Below are 26,838 nucleotides of genomic sequence, written 5' to 3' on the forward strand. Positions count from 1 at the left end.
GGGCGAGGGGAGGGGTGGTCTGGGGGCGGGGGTCCCGGTGACGGCATCCGAGCGCGCCGCGCTGGGGCTCGGGGCCTGGCTGCGCGGCCCGGGCCTGCGCTCGCACCCGGGCAGGTGGGTGGGGGCCCGGGGCGGGTGGCGGCGAGGGCGGGGGCGGCCGGAGGGAGGCGCGCACCCGCTCCCGCCCGGCGCAGGCCTGGGCCTGGTGGCCCCGGAGCCCGCACGCCTGGGGAGTCCTGACCCGGCGGGAGGAGCCGGGTCGCCTTGCTCCCCAGCCTCCCGGAGGCCCCTCCGCGACGGGCCGGCGCCCCCTTCCCCACATCTGGGGCGGAGGCCGGCTTCCCGGCCTGGCCAGCGGGGCGAGCGCCCAGGCTGCCAGGCTCGGTCCCCGTTGGGAGCTCTCGTCCCCGCTCGCCGCCTCCGGCCCGGGATCCCCTCCTCGCGGCGCCTGTGGGCTTGTCCGGGCGCCTTCGGTGCGCGGAGCGTCGTGCGGCGCCTCTCGGGGCCCGGCAAGCCCTCGGGCTGGGGGTGCGCGAAGGGCCCCGCAGGGCGGTGTGCCCGGGCCCGGGCCCCCAGCTGGGCTGAATGATTGAGGGCACGAACAGGTGCGTGTTCTGGGGGAGGTTAAACGGCAAATGATGAAGTGCTGGGCTTGGAGGTTGGGGCGAGGAACAAGGTAAGAGGACGGAGGCTGGGGAAGGTTCCTTGGATGAAGATTATCCCCATGTATTGGGCAGCGTCGGACCTTGTGCTGGGAGCTGGTGATACAGGGCGAAAGGGACAAAGAGGGTCGCTGCCTTCCAGCTCCTGGTCCAGAAGGTGGAGGCAGACAGCGGGTAACCTGGCAATTGCACCAGAGTGGTCAGAGGCGGCTGGGGGCGGCACGGGGCATTGTGCGTGTCGTGGTGGGGCACAGAGCAGATGAGCGTCCCTGGCTCCCTGAAGAAGGTGGGTCCAGCCTAAGCCCAGAGAGGCGAGGAGGCTTTGGTGACACCGAGCTGTTGCAGGCAGAGAGGTGAGGAAAGGCCTGGGGTACAGAGGTGAGCAGGCTCGTCTTTTCCCGTTGAGGTTTTGAATCCCAAGGGCAATGGGGAAACTTTTTGAGGGGAGGGTTTAAGCAGGGGAGTGACACGACTTCATTTATATTTTTGAAAGATGCCCCTGGGTGCCCTGTGGGAGGCGGTGGGGAGACTGAGACCAGGGGGAGGGCCAGGATCAGGGCCTTGGCTGCAGGATGCGACCAGCGGGTGAGCCTGAGAGATATTTAGGAGAAGGAGTTGGCAGGATTTGGCGGTGCGAGCGCGACCAGCGGGTGAGCCTGAGAGATATTTAGGAGAAGGAGTTGGCAGGATTTGGCGGTGGGAGCTTGGTCTTGAAGGATCTGCTGACTTTTTTCTGACGAAGGTGAGGCAGGGAGTGGCAGTTAACCAGTGGGTGTTAGGAAAGGAGTGCCCTGGGTGGCGTGGCGCTGTGTGTTCTTCTAGGAGACGAGGGCACAGGGGCAGGGTGCAGCTGGGACACCAAAGCCCCTGGGTACCGAGAGGAGGAGGCAGGGCCTTTTTTGGCCAGTGATGGAGCCATGAAGTGTTACCATGGAGGAGTATATATACCATGGCCCTTGCAGTGTTTGGGCACCAGGGTGGGCACAGAGGTCATTCTGAATGTTGACCACCCTCCCCCCAACCCTTCAAGGTCAGGAGCTGCAGGATCTGGCTCCAGGTGACCTGCAGGGTGAGTCTGGGCCCTGGAGGGCAGGTGCTGATGACAGGGGCTTCTCCCTCTCTCCACAGGGCCGGAGCAGTGCTCCCTCAGCAGTGCTCCCTCAGCATGGGGCTGGAGGCCCAGAGGCTGCCAGGGGCGGAGGAGGCCCCTGTGAGAGTGGCCCTGCGAGTCCGCCCACTGCTGCCCAAAGAGCTGCTGCACGGGCATCAGAGCTGCCTGCAGGTGGAGCCAGAGCAGGGCCGGGTCACCCTGGGCCGCGACCGCCACTTTGGCTTCCATGTGGTGCTGGCCGAGAACACTGGGCAGGAAGCCGTGTACCAGGCATGTGTACAGCCCCTCCTCGAGGCTTTCTTTGAGGGCTTCAATGCCACCGTCTTTGCCTACGGTCAGACGGGCTCCGGGAAGACGTACACCATGGGGGAGGCCAGTGTGGGTGAGTGACGCTGCTTGTGGCCTGGTGCCCACTTTGAGGGGCCTCTGTGTCTTCCTGAATTTCTGCCCCTGCCCTCTTGCTGCCCTTCTCTATTGAAGGTGGGGAAGCTAGGGGAGGGAGAGTACATTTCTCAGACAGATCTGCAGCCCAGTGGGGGACAAGCCACATCAGTGGGCAGGGCAGGGCAGGGCAGGGCAGGAAGGGTTGCTGGAGGTGAGTGGCCCTCAGTTCCGTAGAGGTGGGGCCATTCTGCCTGGCTCTGGGGACCTTAGGGGAGGAAGGGCACGGGAAGGTGGCGTGTCTCTGGAGGTTGTCAGGATGGCTACCGAGGGTCACGAATCTGTGTTCTGGTTGGAGCAGCTGGGAATGGGGAGTGTTTGTTCCAGAAGCACCTTGGGCTTCTGCATAGCAGGGTTGCAGGCTGGTTTGGTGAAGCTCTGGGGCAGAGTCTTCCGAAAGATGCCTCGGGCCAACTGAAGGAACAGCCCCCTTTTAAGTAATATGAAGGCCTTTCTCCCAGGCTACCGCCCTGTTCCCTTCCAGCTGCTACAACAGAATTCCATAGATTGGGTGCCTTATAAACAGAAATTGATTTCTCACGCTCTGGAGCCCAGGAAGTCCAAGATCAAGGCACCAGCAGATTCAAGGGCCTGTTTCCTCACAGACAGCCTCCTTCTCTCTCGAAACACACATGGTGGAAGAGAGAAGGGGTGTCCCCTGAGTCTCTTTCATAAGGACACTGTTCCCATTCATGAGGGCTCCACCCCCATGACGTAATCATCTCCCCAAGGCCCCACTTCCATCACAGTGGGGTGAGGATTTCAGTACTTGAATTTGGGAGAGACATAAACCTAGTTACAGAAGCATACTTGTCTAGAAAATTAGGAAAATACAGAAAAACATATGCATGAAATAAAACTTACTTGATAATTGCCTTTCAGAAATCACCCCATTAGCATTCCAGTTTGTGAAATTATTATACTTTTAAAAAATGGGATTATATTATACCCCTTCTTCTGTATTGTTCTATTTTCTTAACAATATGTCATGAACATTTCTCTCTATCATTAAATATTCTTCAGTCTAATTTTTTATGGCTGCCTGGCATTGCATTGTGAATATAAATCAGTTTATTTAACCAGATCTGTAAGGTCTTAGCACAGACACTTAGGCTGTGCGCATTTTTTGAAGCCATGAGAAGAGTGCCCTTCTGCACAGCCTCTGATTACCTCCTCGGGACGAATTTAAGAGGCCGTGTAGATAACTGAGCGTGGGCTATGATGATGAACCCCGTCCTAGGCAGTCGTCAGGCCGAGGGCGTCTGTCGGTTGTTTGGATGTAGTGCGGGGCGCTTACATCGTGCAGGGGTTGAATGTCCCGTGAGAGTCGCTTCCGACTCTTACATTCTGGAATTCCGCCTGACCCCCCTGGAGCGTGGCCTGGCCCAGGCTGCCCATCCCTTCCTGGCCTCTGCTGCTGCTTCCCCATCCCAGAGCTCCATCCTCCAGCTTTGGCAGGGGCCCAGGGGCCTTGGGCCACGTCCAGCTGAAGGCACGGTGGCAGGAGGCCCTGCGGTGTCTCCCCAGCGTCCCTCCACGAGGATGAGCAGGGCATCATCCCGAGGGCCATGGCCGAGGCCTTCAAGCTCATTGATGAGAACGACCTGCTCGACTGTCTGGTGCACGTGTCCTACCTGGAAGTGTACAAGGAGGAGTTCCGCGACCTGCTTGAGGTGGGCACGGCCAGCCGTGACATCCAGCTTCGCGAAGATGAGCGTGGCAATGTCGGTGAGGAACGCTGGGGTTCTCCCCTGACAGATGGGCATCCGGCTTGGGGAGGCTTCACCTCTACGGGGGTGGCCTGCCTGCCTGAGAGGGGCGCCCCCTCGTGGCAGTGCCGAGCCCGGGAAGGTTTTGCTTTAGCTTCCCCCGTCCCCACTGAGTTCAGTACGGACTTCCGTACCCAGAGGGAGAGGCACAGGAGGGGAGGGGCCCCTGGGTGAGGAACCTCGTGTTGTGCGCTGCCCTCCTGGCCGGTCAGTCCGGGCTGCCCGGGGCTCACAGCCTGCCGTGCCCGCAGTGCTGTGTGGGGTGAAGGAGGTGGACGTGGAGGGCCTGGACGAGGTGCTGAGCGTCCTGGAGATGGGCAACGCGGCCCGGCACACGGGGGCCACGCACCTCAACCGCCTGTCCAGCCGCTCGCACACGGTCTTCACCGTGACCCTGGAGCAGCGGGGGCGTGCCCCCAGCCGCCTGCCGCGCCCCGCCGCGGGCCAGCTGCTCGTCTCCAAGTTCCACTTCGTGGACCTGGCGGGCTCAGAGAGGGTGCTCAAGACGGGCAGCACGGGCGAGCGGCTCAAGGAGAGCATCCAGATCAACAGCAGCCTCCTGGCGCTGGGCAACGTCATCAGCGCCCTGGGGGACCCCCAGCGCCGAGGCAGCCACATTCCCTACCGTGACTCCAAGATCACCCGGTGAGCCGCCCCTCGGCTCCTACTTGGCCTGGGGTCGGGGTTTAAGCCCCTGAGTGGGGGGTGGGAACCCGTCTGACTCCAGGACACACCGCCGTCGCTGTCCGAGGGCCCCCACCCGCAGGGGCCACGGGGAGAGCCGTGCAGGGTCTGGCCGGCTGACCCCCGCGCGTTGGGGCCCCTGACGCCTGGGCCTCGCGCGCAGGATCCTCAAGGACTCGCTGGGCGGGAACGCCAAGACGGTGATGATCGCCTGCGTCAGCCCCTCCTCCTGCGACTTCGACGAGACCCTCAACACCCTCAACTACGCCAGCCGCGCCCAGAACATCCGCAACCGCGCCACGGTCAACTGGCGGCCCGAGGCCGAGCGGGCGCCCGACGAGGCGGCGGCCGGCGCCCGGGGGCCCCCGCGCCACCGCTCCGAGACGCGCATCATCCACCGCGGCCGGCGCGCCCCGGGCCGGGCCGCCTCCGCCGCCGCGCGCCTGGGCGCCGAGTGCGCGCGCTACCGGGCCTGCACCGACGCCGCCTACAGCCTCCTGCGCGAGCTGCAGGCCGAGCCCGGGCTGCCCGGCGACGCCGCCCGCAGGGTGCGCGACTGGCTGTGCGCCGTCGAGGGCGAGCGCAGCGCCCTGAGCTCCGCCTCCGGGCCCGACAGTGGCATCGAGAGCGCCTCCGCCGAGGACCAGGCGGCGCGGGAGCCTGGCGGGAGAAAGGTGGCCAAGGGCCGGGTGTGTTCCCGGGAGGGGGCAAGGAAGGAAGGAAAGAAGAGGGTCTCCAGTCAGCCAGCTGTGCCCCTGCACCCTGTCCATTAGCAGGAGCCCACCCTGGCTGCCTCGTGGGGGCTCCACCTGTAAAACAGGTATAACCTTAGTTAGCACTTATCTCCTGGGGACGTTGTAGGGCTGAAGGTGTAACCAGTGCCTGGCATGCTGGTGAGGGTAAGTTGTTCCTCTAATAATAATTAATAGTGGTTATGTTATTACTAACAAAAATATGATTAATGCTTACAAGAGATGGCCCAAGTGGCTTGCAGGGGGACTTCAGGCCAGGCGGCGTCTGGGGTGCCCTCCCCTCCAGTGGGTCTGGAGCCCCCGTTGCAGGCAGAGCTTGGACAGCGTAGGTAGGAAGCAGCGCTAGATGAGCCGATGGCAGAGCGCAGAAAGGGCCGGGGTGTCCCAGCTCGCCCTGCCAACCCGGCCCCTGAAGCCTCTCTGCCTGCCCATAGGAAGATGAGGGGGCGCAGCAGCTGCTGAGCCTGCAGAGTCAGGTGGCCCGGCTGGAGGAGGAGAACCGCGACTTCCTGGCTGCGCTGGAGGACGCCATGGAGCAGTACAAACTGCAGGTGGGGCCGTCCCTTCCACAGTGCCGGAGGGCTTCCCGGAGGAGGAAGCAGGGGAAGTCGGAGTGGAGTTTCTCAGGATGAGAGGGAGTTAGCCAGCCTGGGGATACAGGGGGTGCGAGCATGAGCAAAAGTATGGAGGTGAGCAACAGAACAGTGCGGGGGGGGGGCGGTGCGCGGGACCGCCAGCAGGACAGCTTTGCTGGGTGGCCGTGAACATGGGTGGGAGAGCGGGCTGGAGGGGCAGCAGTGTGGGACTTTGGAGCCAGGTGTAACCAGGTTGGCATTGCGCCTGGCGCCCTCTGGTGGCAGTGGTTGGAGGTGGCAGGCTGGCATGGTGGGAGCCTGATGAGGTAGTGACAGGGTGGGAGCATCCCTGTCCCCAGCATCCATTTCCCCCTCAGCATCTGGCCCCTGTCTTGCAGAGTGACCGGCTGCGGGAGCAGCAGGAGGAGATGGTGGAGCTGCGGCTGCGGCTAGAGCTGGTGCGGCCTGGCTGGGGGCCCCCAGGGCTCCTGCAGGGCCTGTCCCCTGGGTCCTTTGTACCTCGGCCTCACACAGCCCCCTTGGGGGGTGCCCACGCCCATGTCCTGGGCATGGTGCCTCCTGCCTGCCTCCCTGGGGATGAAGGTGGCCCCGAGCAGTGGGGAGAGGTGAGGAGGGGTGAGGCTGGGTGTCTGCTGGGCCTGGTTAGACTGGCCAGGCTGGGCAGGAGCAGGGTGGTGAGGGACACATGTCCCTCTCCATGCTTCATGGGTGGGTGGTGTGAGGGGCTGCTTTCAGTGTTTCTAGGGGAAGGGACACAGTTTGGGTGATTCTGCGAGGCCTCTCAGAGGGTCCAGTGCCATGGGGCATCCCTGGGAGAGGTGGAGATTGCTTGGATTGAGGTCACAGAGGGGCTTCTGGCACCAGATAGAAAGCTTTCACACCTCCACAGACAGAGAGCTCATCACCTCCGAGGCCGTCCCCTCTGCCTTTGGGTGGCTTTCTTTGCAAGTTCACTTTTACATGAGCTGTAGTCTCCTGCTTCTAGTTCTGCCACTCGCAGCCTTTTGGGCAAAGGCTACTCCTGCTGTGCCTGAAAGCTCTGGGTCACCTAAGCTCTAAAAGCCCGTGGCAGAGGTCTGTCATGCACCCAGCACTCTGGCAGGCTACTGCTGGTGAGATAGGACTTGGGTGCAGATGATCCCTGCACAAGATAGAAAGGGCAGATTGTCACCTGAGGAGTACCAGGCATAATGGGAGCAGGAGCAGGGTGGGGTGGGGGCAGAAGCTCTTGCTCCAGCTTGAGATTAAAAAGGCTTCCTGGAGGTGTCGTTTGATCGGGGTCCTGAAGGCACGGCTGGGCTTGAGGCAGAGACGTGAGGAGGGCAGGCAGGGCACGCTGCGGAGCAGAGACTCGGGATGGGAAACGGCTCACTCCCCTAGCAGGTGACAAATGGCAGGGAGGCTGGAGCTGAGTTGCTGGCTGAGGTGGACAGGCTGGAAAGTGGCTCTTCAGCTGCATCAGCAGAGGACGACGAGGAGGAGGAGGAGCTGCCCAGACAGACCTTGCCCCTGCGCAGGTGAGTGGGACCCGCTGCCTGACTGGACCAGGGCCCACTCGAGGCCTGGGGCTGGGCCGGAGCAGAATGAGGATCCCACTGTCTCCTCCCCGACAGCAGTGGGGGGACTGTCTCAGGTCTCAGGGTGCCCTCACCTACATTGCCCCGGCCAGTTCCTGGGGAGAGGACAGGGGCTGTGGGCTCTGAACCAAGGTCTCACTGGAGTGGGTTGAAACAGGGAGGCTGGGCCTCCTGGTTCTCAGCCTCCAAGGCGGCCCTTGGTGCCCTAGCTGTCCTATACCTCTAAGCTCTGGCCCTGGACTCTGATTGGCCGGACTTACATCCCAGATTACATTGACTCTGGAAGATGGAAGGCACGGTGGCCTCTCTTCCTCCCTCCAGGGCTGGGAGGTGGCTGGGCTGGGGCAGGGACTGGGGAGGAGTGCAGACTCCTGCTCTGCCTTCCAGAAATGGAATCGGCAACTGGAGTCAGAAGGTGGGGTCCCGCCCAGGGAGTCCGCCAGACAGGAAGGGCCCAGAGCTTCGCCTTGAAGAGCTGGATGCGGCTATCCTGGGGCCCAGAGGTAAGCAGGGTGGGGGGCAGAGGGGGCTCCCTCATCCCTTCCCCTCTATGGCCCTGGGCCAGCCACCCTGGGACAGTCCCCTCACCATCCCTGGCAGCCCCTAGCCCCTGCCCTGGCCATGGTCCTGCCCTGCATTCCTCTGTCTCCCCGACTGTCAGTTGGGGCGGTGACCTTGACAGTCTGCCTGTTGCAGTGGCTGGTGGGAGCAAGGCCCTGGTTCAGACCCGCCGGGCCCCCGCTGCCGCGGCCTCGGAGTGGCGGCTGGCCCAGGCCCAGCAGAAGATCCGGGAGCTGGCCATCAACATCCGCATGAAGGAGGAGCTCATTGGCGAGCTGGTCCGCACAGGTGAGGCTGCGCATTGCGGTGGGCCTCCCACCTGGGGGGGTTCTCGTTGATTTCTTCTCCCACACTGTCTTAGAGAGGGCTCAGCAACGTGGTGGTTAGAAGCAGGGGCCAGATGGCCTACGTGTGACACCCAGCTCAGCCTCTTCCAGCTGTGCGACCTTGAGCAAGCAGCATAACCCCTCCAGCCCTCAGTGTGCTCATTTCTAAAATTGGGTAGTCATCGTACCTGCTTCACAGGGGTGTCGTGAGGTGAAATGAGCTCATTTAGGTAGTGCTGGGAATAGCTTGCGGCGGTGTCTTGTTTGTCAAGTGGCTGCTGCGTCTCAGGCATCATGCCGGGCACAGCGTCTCTTGGTCCCGGGAGCACGAGGGGAGTGTGCCCAAGTCATGCTGCGCCTGCTACTGGTGATATGAGTAAAGGACCAGGGGACGATTTCAGGTGGTGACCAGTTGAGCCTTTGTAACAGTTGTGAATTTGTTTATTATAGAATCCATTATGAAAATTTTCAAAGCCACATATAAGAGAGACTAGTACAGTGGTCCCCAGTTACCCACTATCCAGACTAAGCAGCTACCAAGATTTCTCCACATTTGTTTCCCCTCTCCCTTTTTTCTTGGCTGAAATGTTTTGAAGCAGATCCCAGACATCATGTCTTTTATCCCTATACTGTCCAGGGTGCCTCTCTAAAGACGTCCAGGGTGCCTCTCTAAAGTCGTGGATGTTTTCACCGAACCGCGATGCCGTTCGCACGTCTCACAAAGCTGACGGGCTCTGAGTGCCCAGGGTGAGCTGGTGCCCTGGTCGGTCAGCAGTGTCTGTCCGCACCTGTTGCTTGCACCAGGCCCAGACGTGCTCCACACACATACAGTTGTCCCTTGGCGTCCAGCGGGGATCGGTTCCAGGACCCCTTGCAGATACCAGAATCCTGTATGCTCACAGTCCCTGGTATTAAATGGCGCAGTGTTTGCACATAACCTACACACATCCTTCTGGATACTTTCAGTCTTCTCTACACTACTTATAATGCTTGATACAACATAAATGCTACATAAATCATCGTTAATCTATATTGTTTATGGAATAATGATGAGAAAAAAGTCTATACATATTTGATACAGACACAACCATCCATTTTTTTTGTTCAAATATTTTCCATCCGATTGGTTGAACGTGCGGATGCAGAACTCAGCCATGGAGGGATGACCACATTTGCTTCTGAAGTCTGAGGTCTCCCTTCTGTCACCTCTTGACAGTCATCCTTAGAATGTTCCAAACCCCAAATATTTTGAGTTTGTCTCCTTGTTTTCTTGTGGTGTCATTTAACTTGTTCCTCTGTCCTCCAGATTTCTTGCAAGTGGAAGTTAGATCTAGATGCTTAATTATATGCAGGTTCAAGTTATGTATTTATTTTAGCATGTATTAGGTAAAAATAAAACTAGTTAATCTGTAATTTCCTGCAGTGGATAAGGGTCATTTTGAAAGCGGGTTGGTTTGAAGAAAAATATTTAAGTAAATCATGGTACCGGGGGTACAAAATTTTGGCAAAATCCATGCAGGTGTCCAAGGGCTGGGAAAGCTCCCAAGGGGAGGGACAGTGGCACTCTGGGTGGAGCACAGCCACCTGGGCTGACGGCCGCTTTCTCCCAGGGAAGGCGGCGCAGGCCCTGAACCGCCAGCACAGCCAGCGCATCCGGGAGCTGGAGCAGGAGGCGGAGCGGGTGCGGGCCGAGCTGAGTGAAGGCCAGAGGCAGCTGCGGGAGCTGGAGGGCAGGGAGCCCCAGGACGCCGGGGAGCGGTCTCGGCTCCAGGAGTTCCGTAAGAAGGTTGCTGCAGCCCAGAGCCAGGTGCAGGTCAGTGCTGGGGCTCGGGGTGAAGGGTGTGGGCGGCTCTGGCTTCCCAGCTGTGGTCCTGGGATCAGGACTCGTGGGCTCTGAGGCACACGCTCACTGTGGAAACCTGTGTGTGCTCAGGCCCTTGTGCCCCAGCCCTAGCTGGTGGCACTAGCCCCCACTCCACCCTGCCTCCCGGGGTGAGGCTGGCATTGTATAGAAGCTGGAGTTCTCAGCTCATCATTAAACAGCAGAAGCAGGGAGGCAGGTACTGCCTGGTGAGCACCTAGGAGCCCAGTGCGAGCCTGAGGGGTGGGCATCTAAGGAAACCTGCCCTTTGGCATGCAGCCCTCCCTCCTCCGGCCGCCCATCTGCCTTTCCACTCCCTCACCCCTCATCCCGTCCTCCCTTGTCTGTCAGTCCGTGGTCCATCTAACCCATCTGTCTAGCCTTTTATTAGTTGATTGACCAGCTGTCCACTTACCCATGTGTCCATCCCCCCTTCCATTCTGTTTTCCTGATTCACATGTTATCTGTCTGTTAGTTTGCTAGGGCTGCCGTTATAAAGTACCAGAGACTGGATGCCTTAAACAACAGGAGTTTAGTTTCTCACAGTTCTGGAGGCCAGGGGTCCAAGATCAAGGTGTCCACAGGTCTGGCTTCTCCTGAGGCCTCTCTTCTTGGCTTGCAGATGGCACCTTCTTGGTGGTTGTCACACGGCCTTTCCTCTGTGCGCTCACACCCCCGGTGTCCCTTCCTCTTCTTTTAAGGACACCAGTCCTACTGGATTAGGGCTCACCCTGATAGCCTCATCTAACCTTAATCACCTCTTTAAAGACTGTCTCTCCAAATGCAGTCACATTCAGAGGTACTGGGGGTTAGGGCTTCCATACAGGAATTTTGGGGTGACACAATTCAGCCCACAACACTGTCCCTCTTTTTTACCTTTCTATGATCCCACCTACCTGTCCATCTTTGCAGCTGTCCATCCACTATTCGTTCCTTCTTTTCTCATTGCTGGTGTCCATGAGGCAATATAGTAGAATGGTTGAGTGCAGGGCTCTGGAGCCTGACTGCTGAGGTGTGAGTCCCAGCTCAGCCACTTACTGTGTGTCCTTGGTCAAGTTTCCTAACCTCTCTGTGCCTTAGTTTTCTAATCTGTTAAGTAGGAATAATGATAATCATACTTTTTCTTAGGCTTGTGGGATCATTTAATACAGAGCACTTAGTATGGCACCTGATGCATGGTAAATGTCATAGTAGCTACCACTATTAATATTTTGTTATTATTAGTCTATCATCCACCTACCTGTTTTTGTATCTGTTCCTCTGTCCATTTGTCTGTCCTTGGGTCCTTCCCACCCCTGTTGAGTGCCGGGCACTGTGCCAGGCTCGAGGTGGCCCGTGCATGGCCCAGTGGAGACTGTGTGGGTCCCAGGTGCTGAAGGAAAAGAAGCAGGCGACGGAGCGGCTGGTGTCACTGTCGGCCCAGAGCGAGAAGCGGCTCCAGGAGCTGGAGAGGAACGTGCAGCTCATGCGGCAGCAGCAGGGGCAGCTGCAGAGGCGGCTTCGGGAGGAAACAGAGCAGAAGCGGCGCCTAGAGACGGAGATGAACAAGCGGCAGCACCGCGTCAAGGTCAGACTCATGGCGGGCGGGGCACCCTCTGCCCAGGCCAGGAGTCCGAGCTAGGGGCTCAGCCTAGGAAGCTCAGGCAGGGTCCTCCAGTCACAGCCATGTGGTCTTAGAAAACATGTCACTTAGCCTCTCTGAGTTTGTTTTTTCCACCTGAGAATGGAGTGTTATTAGAAACTCAAGGCTAAGGTGAAACTTCAGTGAGATGAAGTATATAGGTGACTGGTATCTCGTAGGGACAAGATAAGTATTTGCATCTGTTTCCCGGTCCCCAGATAGACGCGGGGGGTGAGCGTGGGGGACCATTCGCAGGGCTGTCTTGGGAGTGGGTGGACCCTCCTGCGGGCTTTGGGATCACTGGCCGGCGCTGGTAAGATGCTGGCACCATAAACAGCCGCGCTCACAAGCTTCCTCACCCAGGAGCTGGAGCTGAAGCACGAACGGCAGCAAAAGATCCTAAAAATCAAGACGGAGGAGATCGCGGCATTCCAGAGGAAGCGGCGCAGCGGCAGCAACGGCGCTGTGGTCAGCCTGGAGCAGCAGCAGGTGCGACTGGGCTGCGCCCGCACCTCCAAGAGCGGTAGCCTGGCTGGGCTGCCCTGGCCACCTGCCAGGGTCCCATGGGGGCTGCCTGGTGGGTGCACCATTCTCCCCAGTGGACCTCGGGTGGCGGCTCACACAGCCACAGGTGGGCACTGAGTGGCCTCCCCACTCTCCTCAGAAGATCGAGGAGCAGAAGAAGTGGCTGGACCAGGAGATGGAGAAGGTGCTGCAGCAGCGGCGGGCGCTGGAGGAGCTGGGGGAGGAGCTGCACAAGCGGGAGGCCATCCTGGCCAAGAAGGAGGCCCTGATGCAGGAGAAGACGGGGCTGGAGAGCAAGCGCCTGCGGTCCAGCCAGGTAAGTCCCTGTGGTCTAGCCCGGTGAGGCTCCAATAGGTGACGTCCCTGCCAGGTGAGATCTAGACAGGTGAGGTTCTTCTAGATGATGTCTGTGCCAGGTAAGTTCCAGACAGGTGAAGCTCTGTCCTACTGGGTTATATCCTGTGGATCCTCAAGATCTCTAGGCTTTAGGATGTTTATGACACAGGTACTGATGTGTGGGTAGAGGAATCCCTCCAAGTACTTGTCCTACAATTCATTTCACTCATTAACCAGCTGCCTGGGGCCTGTGTGGGAAGAATGAGGAAGAGCAGGTATAGGAAGGCCGTATGGCCAAATAGAAAGCGACTTCTGCACCTGCCATCATCACTCATCACTCCTTGTTGAGTAGGAAGGTCAGCTCCTGGGCCAGTTTCCTCTTCTGTCAAATATTGCCATGGTGATTAGGGTTGGGGGGTTGTCAAACAGAAAGGCAGAGCCTGTTCCAATAGAGGTGCTGGCTAGATTCCCAGGGGGTTCCAGACCCAGAGGCTGGGACCCTGCTCCTGCCATCATGGAGCACTCTGAAGTCCAGGAGGGATGAGGGAGCTGCCGGATGGTCCCTAACCTCCCTTGGCCCTTAGAGCCCTTTCCCTTCATTTAGCTCTGGGAAAGGCCAGGTGTCGGCCACTGATTTCCTATAATGTCACTTTCCAGTCAGTCGTCTCAGTGATAGGCCACCCCCGCCCCCTTTGCCCATGTCATCCCTTCCTGCCAAGAGGGCCTCTTCCCCCTGCTTGTGTGGATCCCCTCTGGGCCATCTCCTGGGGCTTTTAGCCCCGACTCCCTGAGTTTCTGTGAACTAAGACTTGGGCCTCCTGCTGGGCAGAACATACGGATTGTAGGTTTCTCAAGGGGAGAACCCAAGTCCTCCTTAGCATCGAGTGACCAGGCTGGCCCTTTCTGTCAGGACTATGAGGGTGGTGCCTGCTCCTTGCCTAATCCCTGGTGGTGCTGTCCCCAGGCCCTCAACGAGGACATCGTGCGAGTGTCCAGCCGGCTGGAGCACCTGGAGAAGGAGCTCTCCGCGAAGAGCGGGCAGCTGCGGCAGGGCAGTGCCCAGAGCCAGCAGCAGATCCGTGGGGAGATCGACAGCCTCCGCCAGGAGAAGGACTCGCTGCTGAAGCAGCGCCTGGAGATCGACAGCAAGCTGAAGCAGGGCAGCCTGCTGTCGCCTGAGGTGCGTCCTGTGGGTGGCCTGGCAGCTCGGCCCTTCCCCTTGGCTCTCCGCTCCCGTGGTCCAGCTGTGCGGCCCGCCTCAGCCCCCCCGCTCTGGCCCCGTGTGGGTGCTGCCTTGCTGCTTGTGCCCAAGTCCTGCTGTGTGTTAGGGGCTGGCAACGGCTGGCCTGGCCCTTCTGCCCGCTGGTTTAGCCCCCTTGTGTGGGACACAGGGGCCCAGCCACGTGACCTCCCAGGTCCCTTCCAGCTGGAACCTGCACTCCTTCAGTCGCGTGCTGCATTAGAACACGTGCTTGAGCATCTCAGCTCCCCGCGGGGGCTTGAGTGTGGGGCGCGTGTTCAGCCCACCTTGGCCGCATGCTTGTGTTCCCTGAGCAGAGAGGAGTCCTACGTGAATAGTCATGCGCTGTGTGCCAAAGTTTCAGTAAATGAGGGACCACATATATGATGGTGGTCCCATAAGATACTGTATTTTCAGTGTCCCTTGCTATGTTTAGATACGTTTATATACACGCCTGTGTTACAGTTGCCTACAGTATTCAGCACAGTAACCCGCTGTCCAGGTCGTAGCCTCGGAGCGATGGGCTACCGCAGACAGTCTCGGAGTGTGGTGGGCTACACCACCTAGGTCTGTGCAAGTACACGCTGCGATTTGCACAAATGGCGAAACTGCCTAACCATGCGTTTCTGAGTGTATCCCCATTGTTGAGTGACACATGACTGTATAAACTTACCCAGAAGACCTTATGGTGCCTCTGTGGCAATCCCAACCGTGGCCTTGGTTCCACATCAGGTATTCTGAGCTTCCTGAGTATAGATCACTCAAGAGGGCGTGCACTTGAGCAAGCAGCCTCTGGGCCGTGCCCCACCCTCTCCCCCGGGTCAAGGCTGTGACAGTGAGCAGGGGGCACCCCTCTCTTGATGTGCTGAGTCTGCTCTTGGGATGAGGGGACTTTAAGGCTAAGTGTTGACTGTCACGTGTCTGCCCAGGGCTTTGGTGTTCAGAGGGTGCTCTGAGGCGTAGGAAGCCTGGTACACCCCCTCCATACATGCCCCTGTCCCTGCAGGAGGAGCGGACACTGTTCCAGTTGGATGAGGCCATCGAGGCCCTAGATGCTGCCATCGAGTACAAGAACGAAGCCATCACATGCCGCCAGCGGGTGCTTCGGGCCTCAGCCTCACTGCTGTCCCAGTGCGAGATGAACCTCATGGCCAAGCTCAGCTACCTCTCGTCCTCGGAGACCAGAGCCCTACTCTGCAAGTATTTTGACAAGGTGGGTCACCGGCCCACGCACCCCCTGCCTCCTCCTCCTACAACTCATGTGGGGATGTCAGATGGCAGCTTCTCAGCGAATGTCTCATTTCCTCCCAGATAGGGGAACAGAATCAGGACCAGCTTGTCTCTGGGGCTCCCGAGCATCTCCTGACTCTCCTCTTTAAAGCCTGTTTTACTTAGTGAAACTAGACCCAGTCTTCTCCACCCCTTCTTCTGGTCTGATTGGCTAAGTTGAGGGTGGCCCTTGGCCAGATCAGTGGTTCTCGACAGGGGCTGGTTTGCCCCTGGGGGGACATTTGGCCATGTCCAAATGGAGATACTTTTGGTTTTCAATGGTGGGGGTAGAGGCCAGAGATGCTAGTAAACATCCTGCAACGCACAGGACAGGCCACCACAACCAAGAATTATCCGGCCTGAAATGTCCACAGTGCTGAGGTTGGCCCAGATGAAATTCCACAGCCCGAGGCTCTGCCCAGCAGCTCAGTGGTGTGGGGCTAGGAAAGGGTTTGTGGCAGAGATGGCAGATAAGTTCCATCTCGAGAGCCAGCTCTGATCGTTTGCAAATGATCACTTGGAACACTGCTGAGGAGGTATCTGAGACCAAGTCTTAGCTCAGCAGGAAAGACCCCAGTGATTTCTTAGTGACATGGCACCATGGTGGCAAGTCTGTCAATACTTGCTGTCCCTGGGTGAAGATGACCTGGGTGGAAGGGGGCTGAGCCTGGTGGGTCTCGGGACAGGTGGTGACGCTCCGAGAGGAGCAGCACCAGCAGCAGGTCGCCTTCTCGGAGCTGGAGATGCAGCTGGAGGAGCAGCAGAGGCTGGTGTACTGGCTGGAGGTGGCCCTGGAGCGGCAGCGCCTGGAGATGGACCGCCAGCTGACCCTGCAGCAGAAGGAGCACGAGCAGAACATCCAGCTGCTCCTCCAGCAGAGTCGTGGTGAGGCAGCCCTGGCCCACCGCTCACAGGCCCCACTGCCCACCCTGCCCGCAGCCCCTCACCCCTTTCTCCTCCGCCTTTCCCTCTAGACCACCTCGGGGAGGGGTTGGCGGACAGCAAGAGACAATATGAGGCCCGGATTCAAGCTCTGGAGAAGGAACTGGGCCGCCACATGTGGATAAACCAGGAACTAAAGCAGAAGCTCAGTGGTGTGACTGCTGCAGGCCAGTGCAGGGGTAATTTTTACCTGCTGTCTTCGTGCCTTTCCGGTCCTGCTTGCTCTGAAGTCAGGCTTATTCCTTTGTTCGGAGGAAAGCTTAGAAACCACCCTCACTTGGGCTTAGGGGCTCATTTCACAGGTTGCTTACTGTGCTGGGCCAATGGGAAGCTAGGACTTTGGGAAGGTGTTGCCACCTCCATTTCCGGCATTCTCCGTGACAGGTGGGGAGAAGAGGAGCCTGTGCCTGGAGAGCAGACAAGCCCCTGGGAGTGAAGAGGAGCCGCACCCAGTGCCCGAGCTTCTCTGGCTGTCCCCCCTTGCTGAGGGGGCCCCCCGCACCCGGGAGGAGATGCGGGACTTGGTCCATGCGCCATTACCTGTGACCTGGAAACGCTCGAGCCTGAGTGGCGAAGAGCAGGGCTCCCCCGAGGAGCTGAGGCAGCGGGAGGCGGCTGAGCCCCTGCTGGGGCGGGTGCTGCCTACGGGCGAGGCAGGCCTGCCCTGGAACTTTGGGCCTCTGCCCAAGCCCCGGCGGGAGCTACGAAGAACCAGCCCAGGGATGATTGACGTCCGGAGAAACCCCCTGTAGGCCCTGGGGGCAGACCCCGACCTTGGAGGGAGACTCGATCCTGCTGAAAGGTGCAGTTGCTTGTTTTGCTTCTGTGAAGGACAGTCTTTACCTCACACCCTAAATGCGGGTCCTCAGCTTCACGCTAAGTGGAGCCAACAAATTTGGGCCGCAGCCCAATAGAACTGGACTTTCATTTTAAACAATAATATGCAAATTCCTCCCACTACTTCCTTTAAGCTGCACTACCTGATTGCCACCTTTTGGCTTGTGCAAGATTTTCAGGACAATTCTGGTCTCAGGCATAAGTGTGTGCCCACAGTTCTGGGGTTCAGCCAAATCTTGTCACAAAATGGTCAGTGGCAACAGGGTTGTGGTTTCAATGGTCCTGTGTGTAAAGGGGGAACTGGGAAACTTCTTAGCACATTTGTATAATCTTAAAAAAACATTTAATAATAAACAATAATCTCTGTAAGGGAGAAATGGGAGTTTCCACTTAGAGTTTGGTTTCTAAGACAATAGGAGGAATCAGATCTGGGAACACAATAGGCTTGAACCCGTTTGTGAGACAGTTCCGAGCCAGCGCTGTCAGCCAGGCCAAGGCCCAGCTGCTCTGTGGGGTGCTCCAGGTGGACACCAGGAGCCAGCTCTCCCCACGAATGGGCAAGGCCTGTGCCATGAACTGGCCGACTCTCAGGACACACCTTGAAATGTGGCTGCTCCAGAAAACACTAGAGCTGGAACATGGAACGAATGGACTGAATGGTAAGTCGCCAGAGACAATTTTTATTGTTACACAGGGAATGCAAAAAATTGCTGCCGCCCACTGCAGCCTTCAGTCTCATGTACGGGGCTTCACAGTTTACAAAACACTGCCCACATTGTAGTGTTCCAGCCTTACAGCAGCCCCTCGAGGGACCCCCCCAAGGCAGGGCCCCTTTCTCCATTTTCACAAGCAAGGCACAGAGGCGGCCCTCCGACCTGCCACAGTCACGGCTGGGGTGGGGCTGGAATGGGATGCTAGTGCTGCAATTCCTTGTCTGGTTTCCTGACCCCCAGGGCTGCCTGAGTTACGGCACCAGCTTCACTGCCCTCCGCCCCACCTCCGCATGACAAGGGGCAGGGCCCGGGGTGGACAGACTCCATGAAGGGGATTGGAGACCCTAAGGCACCTAGTGTGGATCTGAAAGCCAACCACGGTAAAAGAGGCTTGAGACCCGGCCCCCAATTTATTTATGCCCATGGGGTCCTGTGACATCACCTTCCTCTTTTGAGCTCGGTTGTGTTTGTAGTTATAAGTCCTCCAGCCGGGTTCCGGTTCCATCCTGACTAGCTGATGAGCTTCTTCCGTGAGTAAGTTCTGCTGATGGGGCGTCTCCTGGAGGGTGCTCGGCTGAAAGGAGAATCTTCTGTAGCGGAGGGAAATACATCCCTCTCCTCATCTAGAAAAAGGCAGAGAAAGACTCAGCGTGCAGGAAATAACCGAGCACTGAACAAAAGAACATGGGCTTAAACTGCAGAGGGTTACACACAAAAACAGACTTAAGAAAATCAGCGCGGCTTGGCGGTTCTCTCGTCCTGCAGCAATGTTACCCACACTTCTTACAAGGCCCCCCGCCCTCTCAACAGTTATGCCCGAGCTGACAGGAAGCAACTGTAAAAATGCAAAGTACCTGTGGTTTGAATTCCCCGTCTGATACACTGTACATTCTCTCAGCTCTGTGGGGTTATGCTATTTTGCATGATTTCATCCTAGTTTTGAGGGACGAGAACCACCTCCTACATCCCTTTCAGTTCCAACAGTGTAGTTAGCAGGCCAGATCCTGTTCTTTCAGATGGTGTCATGGAAGGCGAGTCCTGGAGTCTGAAGGCTGGTCGCCACTATAGTCACCATGCCGCATGTACAGAAAACACGGGAGGAACCCACTGCGGGGACCTGGCTCAAACATGCTGTCACTCGTGCTGCTCAGAACACCTTCCTGTGCAGGTTCTGCGTGAGCAGTTCATTGCAGTATGCCCGCCTCTGTCACCATCTTCAGGAAGACTGAATGTTTTAAGATTTTCTAGTAGGGTTTGGAGGGGGTTTCTGTTCAGATTTACAGTTTGCACAATCCACAGATGTGGAGTTTCTCTGGGAAGGACACATGATACTGCAGGCACAAAATCCTCTATCCCATACTTGGCTTTCCCAAGCCTCCTCCAAAATCGAGTTGCCTGGCAACCCTGCGTGAACTTAAGAGTCACCCACAGGACAGGAGCTTGATCCTGGACCTCGAGCAGACAAATTACCTCTGTTTTCTTTGCACTGAGAGGAAGGTGTCCTCCCCTGGAACAGCAGTGGAGACTGGGTCAGAGCCTGGAGACCGCTGGCAGAGAGGCAGCTCCGCGGGGCACAGCCGGGAGGTGGGGTGGAGCCTAAAAGATCCCACAGGGTCAGTGCAGCCCCACAGAGCCCCCAGCGAGGAAGCCCAGGCCTTCCTAAGAAGCAACTGCAAATGCCTCCTCCCCAAACACCCTGCCCAACAGAAACCATGGCAAGTGGGTTTCAAAGACAAACTCACCAGGAACAAACACCTCATCGTCTCCTATGGAGGGGAGCTGTTGCATACTTGAACTTGGAGACCTCTCTGAGTCTTCTCTCAGGTTGTCACACACTCTTTTGGCTCCATACTCAGCTTCTTCCTTGGCAGACAGGTGTCTCTTCCTGGAACTCAACCCCAACTGCCCCCATGAGGTGGCTTCCTCAGCCTTAGGCACACTGTTCCTGGGGGGCGATTGGTCTGGCAGCTGACACACCCCCTCGAGCTCGAAATCCTCCAAGATGGGAGCCTTGTGGATGCTAACTTCAAGGCCCCGCTCATTTCCCTCGGGATCCAGCAACCACAGGCTCCCAGAAAGGTCTGTGCTGACCTCGCCTCTTCCAGCAGAGGGGCCGGCACTGCAGTCCACCGCCCTCTTCCTCCTGGGCCAGTCTTTAATTGTGTCAGGAGTTATCTTCCCACTGTGCTTGGGGGATGGTGTCCAAGGAACCCCAACATCTGTCTGAAAGGGAGAGGGGGTACTAGAGGGGCAGCGGGTGGGGGTACAGGACTGGCAGATGTAGGTTTGCCTCCCACTCTTGCCGGGCGTGCTGTGGGAGGGGCGGAGGCAGGGGGGCGACACGTAGGTGGGTTCGGGTTTGCCTGAGGCCCTGCTGCCCCTGGGCATGCTGAGACCTGGGCAGAAGCTCTCCTCTCCCAGACAGCTTTCCTCCTTTCTTAGGCACTCGGCTTCTAACAAAGAGCTGGGGTCTATCTTTTTAATCCGAAGCTTGGGAAGGCCAGAAGCTTGCATCTCCAGCTCAACTTCGTAGGTCTGCAAGCTGGCAGAGGCTTTGGAATGCCAGGCTGGTGCCTGTGGGTTCTCCAGCTGTGCTGCAGCCCGGCGCTGCCTTCTGTCCGCAGTACGGCACAGGTCGTAGGAGGGTGTCAGAGGAGAGCTGGGCCCAGAGGAAGGAGGAGACGGAGGAATCCCAGCGTGAGACAGAGAAGGCTTCTCATCGGCAACCACTGTCCTTAGCCCCTCACCTTCTTCCACTGGTGAGATGTTACCTTGCACGTTATCACTGCCATTTTGTTCAGCTTCATCGAGGAGAGTGAGATACTCTGTGTCACTTGTAATGAGCAAAGGAGAGGACACATGGCAGTCATTCCCAAAACCAGTGCCTGGGTGGCTCCGTCTTTTAAGAGGAGACCGAGGAGACAGGCCTACCCGCTTCTGGTCCTTTCTAGAGTCTGTGGTGGAGACGGGGCTGTCAGTTGCGCCAAGCCCAGGAGCAGCAGAGGTGTCAGGCTGGCGCTCCAGGAAGCTCCTCTCAGGATTAGAGGTGTTTCTACACCGTTTCCTAGTTTGGGAAGGGGATGGTGGGGGGACTGTATCAGATGTAGCTATCTGTGAGATTGTGGGGGGAGATGAGGGAACAGGACAGGAGAGAGATGTGGCTACACTGGATGATATCTGGGGCTTTTTCCAATCCAGATCTCCAGGGGGAGAAGACTCTAGCAAAGATTTCCTAAAGGGACTCTTGGAAATATCACATAAAGGAGAGGTATGTAGTTTCTTTGGAGTAATAGGTGGGGAAGAGATCACCGGTGTATTCCCTGGTCTCTTTGGGGTTTTGACAGCTTCGTCCTTTAGTATCTGGGCTGGTGCTTCTGCCTTGGAAGCTCTGGGCACATGAGGCTTCTGGCGTTTTTGATTCGGAGGTGTTTCTGGGAAGGCTGCTGCTCTCGGAGGTGTTCTGAGAGAGTGGCTGCCGGGAGTCAGACAGTCACGCTTCGGCCGGGCAGTCGATGGGGCTGGGGATGCCGGACAGGAGGAGCTATCTAGACCGGAACTCACTGAATGCGGCCAAGTACAACTCAGCAAACGCCCAGGCGGCTGAGCACCTTGCCTTTTGGGAGTTCTTGGTATCTCTGTTTCAAGAGAGGCACCTTCTTTTGCCAGGGAGTATCTTTTCTGAGGAGTGATTTTTGAACCCAATGGTGAGTCACAGCCATGTAAGGAAGAGTTTTTTAAGGACTCTTTAAAAATTGTCTGCTTTGCAGGTGTCATTTCTGCAGGGGATTTTTGCAGCCTTTCTGGAGTGTATGATGGAGTTTGTGGTGTACGAGGGAACCTTCTTGGTGTAGTTTTAGGAAAGGTTGGAGATTTCTGGTAACTCTTCTTGGGAGTCTGAAAAGAAAAATGTTTATTTTTGTGTTTGAATATCATAAGCCATATTCTCTGAAAAGCGTTTTAGTAATCTCTAAGACAATTAGAAAGACAATTAGAAAAGCAAATGGGAGATTTATAGTCAGCCAAAGGAATTATCTAAAGTTGGAAATTGCAAATAGAGATCCATTTCCCTCTCTATAACATGACTCAGATTTTACTTGTCTCCTTTTCCTAGGACCAAACACTGTATCCAATTTTAGTTTGTTCCCCTAAGAACAAATAATTTTAATAATTTGCCTACTACAACTAAACCACGCTTTGCCTCTAACTGAATCATCCTACCACCTGAAGCAATCTACCAGGTCTTCCCTCTTCAAACCAGACAACTGCTTCTGACCTTCGCCCAACACAGCCTCCAGCAGCCCCCTCATCTGCTGTTCACTTCACTCAGCATGTGCTTACTAAACACCTACTGTGTGCCAGGCAGTGTATGGGGGGGGCTATATGCAGATGGAACATACAGATATATAAAGCACAGCAACAAAGATTATGTCTCAGAAAAGATGCTACCCAACAAAAAAATTTCCCTTCCTTCTTGCAAAAGTGTAGTCAAAAACTCCAACAGGTAAGAAGTCAAACGCCTATCTTTTCTACAACCTTACTTGATTGTGTCAAAAAGGAATCTAGCTGGCATTCCATGTTTAGCAGCGTACAGACAGGTGTGGCTGACACAATGACAGGGACATGCAAGGGGCATTATGGAACACAAAGGGGGGCTGCCTGGCCCAGCTAGCGAGAAGGTTGGAAGGACTAGTGAGTCAGATCTTCAAGAATGGCTGTCAGCAGGGGAAGGCAAAGGACGGAAAAGTGGGGGGGAAGGGACTTTAGGTATAGAAAACAATATGAGCAAAGGCACGAACATGAAAACGAGCAGTCCTGTGCAGGAGAATGTGTGGCCTGAGGTTGCCGGGAAAGTGGAGTGTGAAGTGGGCAGGGGTGAGGGCTGAGGCCACCAGGCCTGCAGGGACCAGACGATGGAGGACTTGGCCTGCCTGGGGGAGGAGAGCGACCATGGTTGTGTAGATCTGTAGTTTTCAAACCCTTCTCAGAGCTCTGTGTCCTCCCCAAGCTCTAAGCAATTTACTGGGTTTCCAAATAAAGATTATTACTTTTGAACACAAAGCTTCCATGTTAGGAAACTTAGAAAACCTTGCTTTAGCAGAGGGTGTCTATAGAGCTTTAAGCAAAGTCAGATGAATGTTTCAGAAAGAACACTTTGACCTCTGGCTTGAGGATGGATTTGAGAGGGAAAAGGCTGTTGAAATGTTTCAGGTAGAAGTGAACCGGAGTAAGAATTGCAGGAATGGAGAAGAGGGGGTGGATACGGGAGTCAGTTTGTAAATAAAACGGGCAGGCCTTGATGGATTGGCTATGCCCAGGGGAGGATGACTGCCAGGTTTCTAATATGGGTGACTATATCGAGTGGGCAATCAAACAGAGACAGATGAGTGACTGCTATACATTTTGGAATGAGATCTATCTATCTATCTATCTATCTATATATACATAGAGAGAGAGAGAGAGAGAGAGAGAATATGATAAAAAAGAATATATAGTGTATTTTACATATGTGTGTGTGTGTGTGTGTGTAGTATATGATATGAATGACAGCTGAAGCCAAGAGAGTAGATGAGACCATCTCTCTCTCCTCCCCACCACTGTGGCTTCAGCCAAACCTGTTGCTTTTTTAAGTTTCCATGTGCCCGGTAATCATTCTCGTGGCTTACCCCAACCACCCCAAATCTCTATCATTACCTATAGATCACCTGCTTTCTCTTCCCTGATGGACACTATGGGTTCCTTGGCCATGTCTCTTGTGTGTTCCATGAGACTATACAATTTTAAACATTACAGGCCGGGCGCGGTGGCTCACGCCTGTAATCCTAGCTCTGGGAGGCCGAGGCGGGTGGATCGCTCGAGGTCAGGAGTTCGAGACCAGCCTGAGCAAGAGTGAGACCCCGTCTCTACCAAAAATAGAAAGAAATTATCTGGCCAACTAAAAATATATATACAAAAAAAAAATTAGCCGGGCATGGTGGCTCATGCCTGTAGTCCCAGCTACTCGGGAGGCTGAGGCAGTAGGATCGCTTAAGCCCAGGAGTCTGAGGTTGCTGTGAGCTAGGCTGATGCCACGGCACTCACTCTAGCCCGGGCAACAAAGTGAGACTCTGTCTCAAAAAAAAAAAAAAAAAAAAAATAAACATTACAGAAACTTCATACCTGGTAAGCTGTAGGTATCTCTGAACCCAACGTGTTTCTTGAAGGCCTTTTAATTAGGGCTGAACCCTTCTCTGAGGGGCTGATCATCTCAGACATTGCCCCAAAAAGAAGCCTCTTGGGAGACCGAATACTTTGAACTGGAGAATTTTCTCTTTGGTCTGTAAGTAAAAAATAGCAATAATATTTAATTCTTTCTCAACTCCTGCCCTCCCAATTCTATTAAAACAGCCAGTCTGTACAAGAAAGAAGACAATTATTTTTGAGAGCAACTGGGGGAAAAAAATCCCACCTAATTATGCCAGCAATGCAATGATTGCTGCCTCCCTGAATTTTAATAAGACTGCATATTAACCCCAGCTCCTATGTTAGAAAATGTGGGCAATTGAAATAATTTATAAATATAAAAACACATATCTATTCACCACGCTAATCATGGATAAAAGAATGAATAAAATAAAAACAGATATCACCTTCCACCTGGGATACTTACACACCTCAGGATTTGGCTGTATCACAAAAATTACGGTTAATTTCTTCTTGATATGAATCCAAGGGATGACTTATTACAAAGGATATGGATTCACCTAGTTATTGCCCTGAACCTCAACTACACATGCCTATTCTACTTTCCAATGTCAAGAAAGAAAATGTCACATTTCATGCTTTTTTTCTCTAAAGCACAGACTAGTGAAGACAGATGGGCCCGTGTTGTTACCTGACTTGTCTTGCTGGAATGAGTAGACTCTTTGCACACTTCGAGACTTTGGCTGAGACAAAGAATAGAAGGAACCAGAATTTGTCCTGCTAAGTGACAACTGCTTGATTCGAGGACTTCGTCTCAAACTTATTTCTGTAAAACCAGAACCACAGTAAGTAACTAGAGAGAACTATAAGCTTGATATTTTCCCATGTTGTCAGAAATGGGCAAAATGTATACAATACCACATACAAGATGGAAATTCAACAAACCACTGGCTTTAAGAGGCTTCTGAAGTATCTCCTAAAAAGCTAAGAGGGGTTTAATACCTGGTCCCAACAAACATATTAAAAAAAACACTGACACAAAAGACTGTCACCTTCAGAAGTCTCATAAACTGCCACCTTTAAGCATAATGTAGGGTGAAAAAAGGTATGCAGGTTAGGTCTCATATGTATAATATATATTATACATATTTGTATAGAAATAATAGCAGTAAGAATGTATGTTAAAATATTAACAGAGTATTCCTGAGTTGTGGAATTATCAAATGATTTTTAAAATTTTGGCTTCTCTATATTTTCTGATTTTTTTCCACAACAAATATGAATTACTTGAATAATTAAAAAAAGAAGTTAGTTTTTAAAAACCCCTCCTTTGTCATGTATATTTTAAAAATAAACCACTGTACAACACGGTAGCTGAGCCCTCACTCTGAATTGGAAATCTATTGTGTAAAATTATTTCTTCTCCAGAAATTCTTGCTAAATTCTGTGTAAAAGAACAGTCACTTTTAAATACTTACTGAGCTATATTGTGGACCCAGAGCCATCACAATTTCTGTAAAATATCTTAAGGTATGCAGAGTGACAATACAAGTGCAGAAAGGTTTTCATAGAAGCTAGGTAGAATGCATTAAAAAAAAAAAGGTGACACTCACCATTTCCCTTTTCAGGGGACTCTTCAACAACATCAATATCAAGACCAGGATCAGAGGATCTTGAGGAACAACAAGCACAAAGATTATTCGATATCACTTGTAATCAATGCACATTAAAGAGAGAGCTTCTCATCTAACAAAGTAACAAAGACACAGGGTTTGATAACACAAATATTGGTCAGCACTCTCATACGATTATTGTTCAGAGTGAGATGGTTAGAATGTTTATTTTTTGAAAGCAATTTTACATCAAAGTTTACTTAAAAATAGATTAACATTTTAAATTCCACTAATGTTTTAAAAAATTATACTAAGTAGCAGACTGCAACAGTAATGAGCAGCAACATTCAAATTTCTGTTTAAGAGCCTTAATTTCTGCCAATTTGTCAAGGGCTTTATTTAAAAAATCAGTTAAAAAAATATATATCCTCTGATATGCTAATTTCACTTTTTGCATCTTATCCTATAAACTTTCACAAGTGTGTAAAATTTGTACACAAACAATGTCAAGATGGATTCTTTTTTTTTTTGAGACAGAGTCTCGCTCTGTTGCCCGGGCTAGAGTGAGTGCCGTGGCATCAGCCTAGCTCACAGCAACCTCAAACTCCTGGGCTTAAGCGATCCTACTGCCTCAGCCTCCCCAGTAGCTGGGACTACAGGCATGCGCCACCATGTCCAGCTAATTTTTTCTATATATATATTTTAGTTGGCCAGATAATTTATTTCTATTTTTAGTAGAGACGAGGTCTCGCTCTTGCTCAGGCTGGTCTCGAACTCCTGACCTCGAGCAATCCACCCGCCTCGGCCTCCCAGAGGGCTAGGATTACAGGCGTGAGCCACTGCGCCCAGCCAAGATGGATTCTTGACAAGATGAAGTGGCACACTTCTCCCTATTCCCCTTGAAAATACAGCCAAAACCCCCTTGGCATTATATATAAAAGAAACAGAAGATGACTCCGATAGGTGGAGAGAAGACAATATCTGGCTTGGGACCTCGGGGCCTTCACAATACACAGGGTAGTGAGCTCCCTGGGTTTTATTTTTGCTGCATATACCCCAGTGCGGGTGCAGGAGAAGTTGACAACCTGGATACACCAACAGGAACAGATAAAAAATGCCCAAGGAAAGAGCTCTCTCAAGCCAAAGCAGCAGGAAAGCAGCAGCCAAGCAAGACAAAAAACTTTCAGATGATAACTACCCTACTGCAGTTAAGCACCATGGA

At 54.7% G+C, this 26,838-nt stretch overlaps 2 protein-coding genes and 1 long non-coding RNA gene across 6 annotated transcripts in view; 1 reads left to right on the top strand and 2 right to left on the bottom strand.

Annotated features, from left to right (window-relative positions):
• Positions 1-35: 35 nt before the first annotated feature.
• On the top strand, positions 36-17,492 carry KIF7 (kinesin family member 7). Of its 2 annotated transcripts, XM_045561717.1 has the most exons (19): positions 36-114; positions 1,791-2,155; positions 3,742-3,942; positions 4,235-4,628; positions 4,831-5,341; positions 5,854-5,970; positions 6,393-6,620; positions 7,396-7,532; positions 7,980-8,095; positions 8,289-8,441; positions 10,090-10,292; positions 11,710-11,907; positions 12,325-12,450; positions 12,626-12,802; positions 13,787-14,002; positions 15,069-15,275; positions 16,018-16,216; positions 16,306-16,452; positions 16,658-17,492. In XM_045561717.1, exons 2-19 carry the CDS (start codon positions 1,828-1,830, stop codon positions 17,023-17,025), a joined length of 4,026 nt encoding a protein of 1,341 aa, XP_045417673.1. In that variant the 5' UTR covers positions 36-114; positions 1,791-1,827; the 3' UTR covers positions 17,026-17,492. The 2 variants fall into 2 exon arrangements, with proteins under 2 accessions (XP_045417673.1, XP_045417672.1); XM_045561716.1 differs by lacking the exon at positions 36-114 and having other exon boundaries at positions 215-2,155.
• Positions 5,944-11,943, bottom strand: LOC123645147. The gene is made up of 3 exons (XR_006737425.1): positions 11,581-11,943; positions 11,237-11,429; positions 5,944-6,067 (listed from the first exon to the last, which is right to left on the bottom strand). It is a non-coding gene; the product is annotated as an uncharacterized LOC123645147 (long non-coding RNA).
• Positions 17,493-17,767: 275 nt separating the features above from the next.
• TICRR (TOPBP1 interacting checkpoint and replication regulator) overlaps positions 17,768-26,838 on the bottom strand; it is a 43,460-nt gene continuing 34,389 nt past the window's right edge. Inside the window, exons 17-22 of one of the 3 annotated variants that reach the window (XM_045561715.1) lie at positions 25,617-25,675; positions 24,695-24,829; positions 23,980-24,137; positions 19,566-21,717; positions 19,294-19,419; positions 17,768-18,446 (exon numbers count right to left, since the gene is read on the bottom strand). In XM_045561715.1, coding sequence (XP_045417671.1) covers positions 18,334-18,446; positions 19,294-19,419; positions 19,566-21,717; positions 23,980-24,137; positions 24,695-24,829; positions 25,617-25,675 — 2,743 coding nt within the window. In that variant the 3' untranslated portion in view covers positions 17,768-18,333. Of the gene's footprint in view, positions 18,447-18,677; positions 19,420-19,565; positions 21,718-23,979; positions 24,138-24,694; positions 24,830-25,616; positions 25,676-26,838 lie in introns of all 3 variants that reach the window. The other 2 variants (XR_006737424.1, XR_006737423.1) reach the window with 2 other exon arrangements.

This window comes from Lemur catta, chromosome 9, assembly GCF_020740605.2.
Source record: "Lemur catta isolate mLemCat1 chromosome 9, mLemCat1.pri, whole genome shotgun sequence".
NCBI classification, from domain to species: domain Eukaryota; kingdom Metazoa; phylum Chordata; class Mammalia; order Primates; family Lemuridae; genus Lemur; species Lemur catta.

What these genes read in the sequence shown, in the direction of transcription:
- KIF7 (XM_045561716.1), top strand. Translation starts at nt 1,762, where the DNA reads ATGACAGGGGCTTCTCCCTCTCTCCACAGGGCCGGAGCAGTGCTCCCT. An exon ending in CATGGGGGAGGCCAGTGTGG is followed by an intron (nt 2,156 to 3,741) that starts GTGAGTGACGCT and finishes GTGTCTCCCCAG; the next exon opens with CGTCCCTCCACGAGGATGAG. An exon ending in TGGCGAGCTGGTCCGCACAG is followed by an intron (nt 8,442 to 10,089) that starts GTGAGGCTGCGC and finishes GCTTTCTCCCAG; the next exon opens with GGAAGGCGGCGCAGGCCCTG.